The sequence below is a fragment of the Strix uralensis genome, chromosome 2 (genome assembly GCF_047716275.1).
Source record: "Strix uralensis isolate ZFMK-TIS-50842 chromosome 2, bStrUra1, whole genome shotgun sequence".
Taxonomy (NCBI): Eukaryota; Metazoa; Chordata; class Aves; order Strigiformes; family Strigidae; genus Strix; species Strix uralensis.
This window is the reverse complement of record NC_133973.1, coordinates 114,852,721-114,862,470: the sequence shown is the minus strand read 5'-3', so window position 1 is coordinate 114,862,470 and position 9,750 is coordinate 114,852,721. Positions and strand designations below refer to the sequence as shown.

The window sequence follows — 9,750 nt, the reverse complement described above, 5'->3', positions numbered from 1 at the left end:
CTGGAGGTCTTCACACAAGCTTAACTCTCTCCACTACAGGGAGAATTTAGGACTTTCTCCAGAGAACCTGCACCTGGAGGAACAGGTTAGGGGTCTGGAGTCTAACAAGAGAAATGTGGGCATTTTCCTTCAAGAATCATGAAACTGCTCCTTAAACAGCACTGGCTGTGGCTCTACACAAAGCTCAGGAATGGACCAGCACTTTGCTAAGTTGTGCTGGAAGCATCCTGGAAAGGAAATGTGCTCCTAGAAGATATTGTTCTTCACTGAATACCTCCTGGAGCTTTGTTCCATCCCTCTCTGCTGTGTGGAGAAGCAGATGCACAACCCTCCTCCACATGTCCAGCCCTTACAGGAGGGTCTTTCTCCTGATTGTACTTCCTCATCGAGTGCCATATTGCCTGAGCTGCTTTTCACATGTGCATCATGAGAAGTTTTTGTTAGTTCCAAGCTTCTCTATTTGCCTTTATATTCCTGAGTCTCAGCTCAGTAGTGATGATGGGGCCAGAAGACCTCTGTCCACTCTTTTTTTTAATCTTGTGGAAAAACATTGGCACAACTCCCTGGCATGTTTTAAAGCACATGGGATACCCATCTGCTCCTCTATGAGCCAAGTTCACATCTGCTTAGCTTCCAGGGCCAGCTAGGCTTGGATGCAACCAGTTCAGCGTTAAGCTCCTCTAGGTCTGAAGGCAGAAAACCCTTCTCTGCACAAGACACTCAACTCTCACTTTCCAGCTGGTGCAGGCTGTGTGTTAACGGTGCTGAACAGTGACATCTCATTGCTGAACACTTTGAAATTGTGTTATGAGTATGTTAAAAGTCATATATATTTTCCAGAAAATGTGATCTTAAAGTTTTATTTCGATCTTTATATTTCCAATTTATTCTTCAGCGGCTTACAGCTGATTAAAAAATAAACGATTCCTTGATAATTCAACAGTGTTAATAAAAATATACAAATCGTAATCACTGTATTACAACATTAATTATTTTCAGACGATGTTAGTAAAGAGCAGCTTGATTTATGTGATAGCATATTCTACCAAAACAGTTATTAATTTATAACACTTGCCACTGGAAATCCCAACAGCATCATGTTTGCATCTTGTACAATGTAAAACAGAAGAAAATGCTTAACCAGTATATACTCAACTTGACTCACTGTGATGTAGACAACTCTATCCTGTTAGTCATTATGAAAGCTTCATTTACAAACCCCCAAACCTCATCATGAAAATAATGTGTCTTTTTATCAGTGTTAAAAACCCATCAAGCCTCTGGTTATTGTACTGAGAGTCTGGGAGAAAGTTAGAGAGACATACTCTCATTTTATTGCAGCAGGGTTCATACAACCAGGCTGACTTCTGGGAATTGGGAGTGATGATATTACACTCCTAAATTGCTACAGAAGATAATTTATTTTAAATTAAACATTTTTATTTGATACTAAAACACACACAGCCCAAATAATGGAATTAGCTATAACTCAGTTGAAGTGAGACTTCCAGTTGGAGACTGCCACCTGGATCTTCTAAACCATGAAGGCAGAAAGTCATCTCCAAATATTTAAGGCAGAAGGTCATCTCCAAATATCACTCGTCCTTCTTGTTTTAGATGCTTATTTTAGGTAGAAAGGAATCACTCCCCGTAAGTGCCTGGCTCTCATCTGCAGATGCAGAATGTAGCCTGGATGACTAGAAACCACCTGTGTACCTAAAGCTTGATGAAATGAACTCACCTGAACTGGACACCTGATGGGAACTTCACAGCAATTGAGATGTTCAGGATAAGAAAGTTATACACACTCAAATGTATAGTTCCTTGTAAAACAAGGCTGATATTTTAAAATTTGGGTATCTAAAGATGGCTACTCTAATGGCCTTTTTTTCCAACACTCACTGACGTCTGGAGATGAAGATGTGAGTAGCGCTTCTGGAAATCACACCCATTCTCTTTAGATGCATACTCCGTGCTTGTCAACATTGACTAAAAACCCATGGATTTTCTTGTGTTTCCCTGCAATATGGCAAGAACAGTCTGAATTCAATGCATTGATTAGACACTATTTACATAAAATCAGGGAAAGAGATATCCAGTTGCAGACAGAGAGCAAAAAGACCATTGCTTCTGTCTTGTGATAGACGTGTTTGCTGAATTCAAAGAAATGAATTGTGTCTTCTCCTCAAAGTAACATAAATATGGACTGGCCCATAAGAAATGTGAATAGAGCAGCAGTAGGTAACATTTTCTTTTCTTAGTGGTGATATAAAAAAATTACGGTACATGGAGTTCATGAAAATACTGACATAAAATCCATAACCCAGATTATTTTTCAACCTGAGTGTCTTCATGCTGGAGCACAGTCAGGGATAGCAGAGATTCCTCATCCCTGCTTACACGTGGTTTAGTTTTGATGCTGGAATTGTGTGTAGAAACATTTTTCTTCATATTCTGGTAAACCTAGAATTGGGAAGAGAAAATAAAAGATATCTTCTGTTATTACTTACTGCACTTGGAAAACTGCTTTTCTCCCTGTGAAGCAGGCACTTGTAAGGAACAGCCCGCCTCCTCTTGAGGGAGAATCACACTCCCATCTGTCTGTTTACTTCCCACTGACTCCAGAGGGAGTCCAGACGACTAAGTGAGATGGACCTTATCCAGCCAAAAAGAGCCGTGTTGAGGAAGAGCACTGGACTGCAAAGGAGGATTTTTTTTTCTAGGTACAATGCTTTAAAGTTGCTCATTAGTTTGCCTCTATGTTTGGCAGCTTCTGTCAGGCTAACAGCCTGCGGAGCCTCAGGGTTGCAAAGGCAAGAGTCATTCACAGCTCCCCACATCACAAAAGGATTGCAAGGACTCTGGACTGGGAAATAATGTGTCTAGTCCAGAGTGGATTCCCAGGTAGTAGTTTAGAAAGGAGTTGCTTTTCCTCCCCGAGGAAGAGATCACAGTCTGGTAAGGATGGAATATGCCTTCCTTGGATCCTGTTTATTATTTTGACATTTCAGAATGACATATGGCTCTCTGTCCAGGAGGATATGGCAGCACATACCTATGGTGGCCCTTCATGAGATCCCTGGCAGGTGTCCCAGGCTCAGCTCGCCTCCCATGGCAGCTATCAGCATCACCAAAACCAATTGCACTGGCTCCTGCCCAAGGGAAGCACATTCCCATAGCACAGGCTGAGAGACTTCAGCCTTCCAGAGTCCCAGTGCAGGCAGTGGGAGGAAAGAAATCCTCATCAGGGAAGTCAGGATTCCTTCTGATGGCAGAAAAAAATTCCCCAAACTCTTACATAGATACATGGGCGATGTATCCATAACACAGTGGTGCAATTGAATAGAAAGCAGAAGACTACTCAGCCCATTGTGATCTACGGGGCTACACACACACACACACACACACACAGAAGAATCATTTTTCTTCTTGCTGTGTTTACTTACTGCTCCTTCTGCCTCAGCCAGCTGACAGGCAAGAGAAGAAACCAGCCAAGAAAAAGAGGGTCTTTTTCTGGAGTCAAGGGCCCAACAGGACTGCATCAAACAGTAGCTGCAAGAGCAAAGAGATGATACAGAAAACATGTTAGCTGTTGGACTCTCAGAAAGAGGCCAGATTTAGTGTTGCATCAGAGGAAAAGATACAGAAAGACAAGGACAAAGGGTGAAATGAAGAACATGGCTTTACCAGAGGCCTTAGTAAAACGCTCCTCATAGGACTGGGGCCAGGATTTCACACTGGCTGGCACATACTGGCATGCTAACCTTGTTTTCCAGTTTTCACACAGAAAATGGTAGAAAGACAATTCCTGTTCATCTTTGAGGCTGAACATGCTCCTTGTGGACTCCATAGTCTTGAGGACACTTTTCACAAGTCTTTTTATGTAATTTGACATCACAAAATCTTTCTGAAGTTTAAACACCATCTTAGAGATTTTGCAGTTTCATCAGGGACCAGTGCAGTACCTATTTGCTGAAGTCCCTTGCAAACTTACTAGGTCAATAGGTTCCCTGATATTTATAAGCCCCACAGCAATATTTCATAGGTCAATCTGTCAGATGCACCTGTACTTTTAATACCATTACAGTCTTTACATGGAGAGGATGAGAACAGTACAGTATCATAGCAAGGCACTGAGTCCCTAGACCGCCTATGAAATGTCTGTCAGAAGAGTTCAGACAACCCAAAGTCTTTCCCTTTCCTCCATGCTCCAGGTCTTGTAGCTTCCCATCACGTTCTCTTGTCTTGTCCCCTGGGGTCCACTTCTAGGCAGAGTCCACCCAGGCACAGAGGCACAGACTGAAATCAGGTGCTGAGAGCACAGGAATAGCTCTCGCCAACTCTTCCTTAGCAGGGTTTTTGTCTAAGAGGAACCCTAGCCTCTTGGAAATGTATCATACACACTAAAGCTTGATTAAAAAAAAAAAAAAAAGTTTAGAAAAAATCACCAAAGATTTAATTAATATCCAAAATAAATATGGTATAACATAGCTTTTGCAAAAAGAAAAAGAAAAGAAAAAGAAGTCTGTGATCTGAGAACAAGAGGTTCCCTGGGAAAGGAAGGCATAATTAAATAAAAATAATACATTAGTCCTTTCAATCACAGAACGTTTTGTTGCTGATCACTTCTACTTTAGGACAAAGCCTGCAGGATCAAGCAGTCTTTTTCAGAGTTAGAGGAAGATCTCACCTTTTGCAGCTTTTTTTGAGCAAGGTACAGTGTACAATAAATAAAAGGTGATACAAAGAGTGACCTAGTAAATATAAACTCCCATGCTGTGCATCACTGAGGAAATACACTTACACATCTTTTGTAGCATAATACGGTCGGTCCATTTTAAATCCACTTTGTATTAATTTGTAGAAGTTTGTATCAACCTGAATACCAGGGTAGGGATTTACACCTGTGGAAAATATTGGAGAATACACGTTAATTCAGAAGCTGCCAAAATCAAGCACTGATCTTTTATTGTGTACAGAACATACCCAAAGAGAATATTTCCCATAGTAATATTCCGTAAGACCAGACATCACTCTTCATTGTGTATGTCCTCTCGAATAAGCTCTCAGGAGCCATCCATTTAACTGGTAAACGAGCCTGCACAGAGAGAAGGAAAGGAGCCAGGTCATGCTGTGACACAGCCTTTCTAGATGACTCACTGTAGTTCTCACTGATTGAGTAGGATCAATTCATGTTTCTTATGTGAAAAGCTGAGCTTCTCTTAGTAGCCCCTTTAAATTTCACTTACAGAGAGAAATAGGCACTTCCAGGGGAGCCAATTAAGCTCATCCATTTTAGATTACTATTTAAGGAAGGGATGAGCTCAGCCCTGGAGGAGCCTTCTTCCCCACTTTGACTTCCAGGGTGAGTAGCTCAGATGGAGATGTCCACACTGTACTTCTTCATATAGCCAGAGGATCTGGTGTACCCCCAGACATATGCTATTGTCCTTGTACTATTATTGTCCATAGCAATAAACAATTCCCAGCACTTCCATCAGTGGATTTCAGTGTGCTTTAGAAAGGACACGGGTACCATCTCATTTACAGTACTAGCTTGATTAGGTTAATTATAAGCTAAGAATTTGCATTTTCCAAGGGCAGGAAAAAGTGAGATCTCTGCACTGTCTGTACAGATATCTATAAAGCTAACAAGGAATTTGAAAATTAAAAGCTTCACTTTCTTGGTTCCTTATCATTCTTACAATGGTATAAAAACCAGAGAGCACTCAGGAACTTACATTGCCCCTGACAATGTAGTTGGAGTCGTTCACTATGTCTCTGGCAAGGCCGAAGTCACATATTTTTACCACTTTTCCATGGGTCACTAGTATATTCCGGGCAGCGAGGTCTCTGTGAATGCACTTAGAAGGAAAAGAAGAGTTAATGCTCTGTGGCATTTGGTATCAGAAGAAGATAATTCCCTTGTCTCAGAGCTCTCTGAATCAGTGCCTCCTTCCACTTAAACAGTTTGGAGAATGAGCAAGCTGGACAGTCCCCCGTTGCTTGTGGCAAGGGGACAGGGCCAGAGCAGGCAGAAGTGGGCAGTGCAGCCACTCAGGGTCATGCCTAAAACTGCAATCCAGTCTTTACTGTAAAGCCAGGGAAGGAGATATAGTTCAAGCCGGCCACTGAGTGGCTCTGTTCTTCAGTCTGCCTTTTATATTCTGATCTATTTTTACTGTCTTTTCAATCTAAACAATTTGCTACCCTTCACCATACCGATTTGGACTCAAGAAACTCCATTCCTTTGGCAACTTGATAAGAGAAGCAAAGAAGGTCTTCAAAAGTGAGCACATTAAAATCCTCTTCTTCATCCACCTGTCTGCTTGCATGCTTAATTTCATCTGTAAAAAATAACCGAAAGTATGAGTTTTCCATGGGCTTCCTCACTTTCTGATTAATTTCACTCACTGTTGAAAGGACTTTCACATGCTTCTACCAAGAACAACATCACAAAGAGCATCTATATTTTGCATCCTTTGCTCAGACACAAAATAAAGGAAAGTGTATTTTTCATACTCAAACACTATGTATAGCATGACCAGAAACATAAGCCTCAGGTCTTAAGTGTTGATGAATGCTTCTCCAGCAAAATTCCTGCCAGGAGGGAAGAGAGACATATGATAGAAAGGGGCCTCCTGTGTTACTGAAGCTAGTCTAGTTAGATCAATAATGTAATAAATGCAATAATAACAGAATTACTATAGATAAAAGGAATTAATCTCTTACCTTCCTCAGAATACAGCACAATCCCACTCGATCCAGATGTCACATTTATGTTTTGACTTCTTTGTGTGATTTCAAATTCATCCTCTCTACATAGAGTCATATTCACAACATACTTCAGGTTAGCTCCCTTCCTGGAGTGCATGACACATTTTCAAAGGTTACACACATTGCATCACATAATCTTCTACACATAAACTGTTTTGCAGTGAAGAAGCATGATCAGTTATTGCTGTTAAAAATTGGGGCACAGACACGAGTCTTCTCAACACTGGAAAGAGAAACAAGGGGTTGCTTGTCTTTTGCAGTCCAGTGAGAAGAGCATCATAAGGAGAATCAAATCTCAGTTCCTCCCAAGGCATTATTTATTAAAGTACATGAGGGCACATTCTCAAGAATCCAATGTTTTCAGCTGAGAATGCAGGTTAAAAAGAGACAGTGGCTTTATAAAGTGTTAAACTGTTGTTGAATGCTTTACCTGGAATTTTGGACCAAATGGACATTGTGGTAAAAGCTGAAGTTATGCTGTTTAAAAATATCTGTCAGTGTCCAGTGAAACTTTTCTCTCTTGCTTCTTAAGTAGTTCAGAAGGTCACCATAGCAACAGTATTCAAATATCAAGTAGATTGGTCCTGAAATAGTTGGAAATGTAAATGCCTCCTGCTATCTACAGCACTCTCCCCATTAAAGCCCTAATGATGCCTCATCTTCTCCCAGGACAAATCTGTATGAACTGTTCCAAGCATCTTCCCTTCCCAGGTAAAAAACCAGTACTGATGGCCAGGTAATGTTTACTGACTAATTACTGACTGTACTGACGCTTTGGAAAGTGTAGCTGATTCTTCCCAGTGGTGCATGTCCCACGGTGGATTGCAAATGACTATGAAGGCACAAAGATCCTTCCCCATACCAATGGTGCTGTGGAGGACAGCACAGCTGGTAAAGGTGCAACATATTGTCTAAACCATACTTGGTTCAAGCAAAAGATGACCCCTGCTAACTATCTTGATGGTGCAAATTGGTATCATTTGACCTATGCCCTTTCACTATCTGCATTCCCTTCATGCTCTAGAAGTATCCTTCTGTTCTCATGAAGGCCACTAAGTGTGTTTGCTGAGACGATCTCTAGGAGGGGAAGACCTCACAAGGGGATGTGTTTGAGTGGAGCACTGGTCAGGCCACTTTCTCAAAAATACCTCCGATTCTCAACGAGGCAGGCTTGGAGGAAAGCCGTGACAAGCCACCAAGAGCAGAGTGAATGGCCCAGGAAGAGCTCAGAGTCTGCAAAGACTTACACCAAAGGAATCACCCCTTCTACCTCAGAAAGACTGAATACGAATTTGTGGATGTTTCTGCCAGGCGGCCCCTGTCAAGCAAGGTAGGGCACACTGTGAAAAGCCTGTAAAGTCTCTCAGAGGATGGATGTGAAAGTGTTGAGAACCATGTAAATGCTTCTGAACACGGGACTTGGGTAAAGCTGGAATTGTCTCTGCCCTACCTGGCCAGACTAAGCAGGTCTTCCCTGCAGCTCTTCTGCCTACACCATCACATCTTGCTGAATTTTCCAGAAGGCAGTGGCAGCCTGTATAGTTTCAAATCAGCTAAAGCCACCAACAACAATCTATTGCTTTCCTCTTATGCCTCAAATATCTTTTCACGACATTATTGCTGTTGATGCAAACTGGGGAAACAAGAGTTCTTTTTGGTTTTTCTGACTTAATAAATATTCGTGGCAGAAAATCTGTCAAGTTTTTCAGGGGCAGATGTTATAATTCATGATATGGACAAACACTGGATAAAACCCTGCCCTTCCCCCAAGGTGATCTGTTCTTCAGCCTCTCCTCACCCGCTCCTGTTCACTGCTGGACTGGCCAGAGAAAGAGTTCTTGGGACAAGAATATCCATGTATGTTGCCTCAATGACAATTGATGACAACATGAGTCACACAATAATTAATAAGAGATAATATCTTGCCACTTTCATCTTAGCCCATCTTTGCTTAGTTCTTTCCATCTTCAGTTTATTTTTACATTCAGTCATTTTAAATGTTTTCTCTCTTTTCATTATTCACTTCTCTCCTACTCTTTCTTTGGGTGTCCCTCCCACTCCTGCTCTTTTTCAGTTTCTTTCCTTTCCTGACTAGCTTTTAGACATTTTCCCCTTCCTTTCTACAACTTCACTTTCTACAACTTTCGTGGTGAGCCACGTGATTTAAGAAAAAAAATATAATTTCTTATATGAATATAATCATGTGGATACAAAAATACCTTACACCAGATAAGTTTCTCCTTTTCACTTAATAAACTGGCCCATATCCATGCCATCACCACTGTAACAGGAAAACCCCTTCCACAAAAGTGCTGTTGTATCACTTCATCAAGTACAATTAGAAAGGACCCATTTCTGTACACATGCATGGCCTTAACTTTGCTTTCAGTTCATCTTCATCTTATTTTGGGTCAGCACAGAACAGCAAAATTGTTTGGGCTAAGACAGGATTCAGGGATGAAGAGGGCAACAGCAGCACTAGTGATAAGTGATTAATTATGGCTTGGATGTTTTTAATACTGATTTCAGTGATCAGTTTTGATACTTCTTTTCTGTTCAGGAGTCCTCATTAGTCTGAAGGTTTTAACTGGTACCTTTACACAAGTTACCTGACATAGTACAAGCTCCTAGTAGGTTCACGATATTTTCATGGCTTCCAATGTGAGTCATCATTTTCAGCTCAGACATTAGAGCATCTTTTTCTGAAGCATCAGGTTTTTCTGTAAAAGTAATGACACAGGTTCAGAAATCTCCAGCAAAGAAATAAAAATGTACATGGTTGTGACGTTTTGTCACATGTAAGTCTTCATTTCAAATTAATTGGACTGACAGTACATTTGGGAACATCCTAAAAAATTGTTTACTGTATAAAAAGTTTTCCCCAAAGTTGGAAAATAAATGTGCCTGTAAGTGTGGATCATATGAATGCTTGGGAAAGCAGTCACAAAACATTCATGTTTGTCATTCTTGGGC

General features: G+C 41.0%; 1 protein-coding gene across 1 annotated transcript in view; it reads right to left on the bottom strand.

Moving 5' to 3' along the window:
- Positions 1 to 844: 844 nt before the first annotated feature.
- The window catches only part of FLT3 (fms related receptor tyrosine kinase 3), a 46,930-nt gene continuing 38,024 nt past the window's right edge, over positions 845 to 9,750 (bottom strand). Inside the window, exons 18-26 of the mRNA XM_074860788.1 lie at positions 9,387 to 9,497; positions 7,208 to 7,361; positions 6,733 to 6,863; positions 6,223 to 6,347; positions 5,742 to 5,864; positions 4,987 to 5,098; positions 4,805 to 4,904; positions 3,447 to 3,552; positions 845 to 2,463 (exon numbers count right to left, since the gene is read on the bottom strand). Coding sequence (XP_074716889.1) covers positions 2,329 to 2,463; positions 3,447 to 3,552; positions 4,805 to 4,904; positions 4,987 to 5,098; positions 5,742 to 5,864; positions 6,223 to 6,347; positions 6,733 to 6,863; positions 7,208 to 7,361; positions 9,387 to 9,497 — 1,097 coding nt within the window. The 3' untranslated portion in view covers positions 845 to 2,328. The remainder of the gene's footprint in view (positions 2,464 to 3,446; positions 3,553 to 4,804; positions 4,905 to 4,986; positions 5,099 to 5,741; positions 5,865 to 6,222; positions 6,348 to 6,732; positions 6,864 to 7,207; positions 7,362 to 9,386; positions 9,498 to 9,750) is intronic.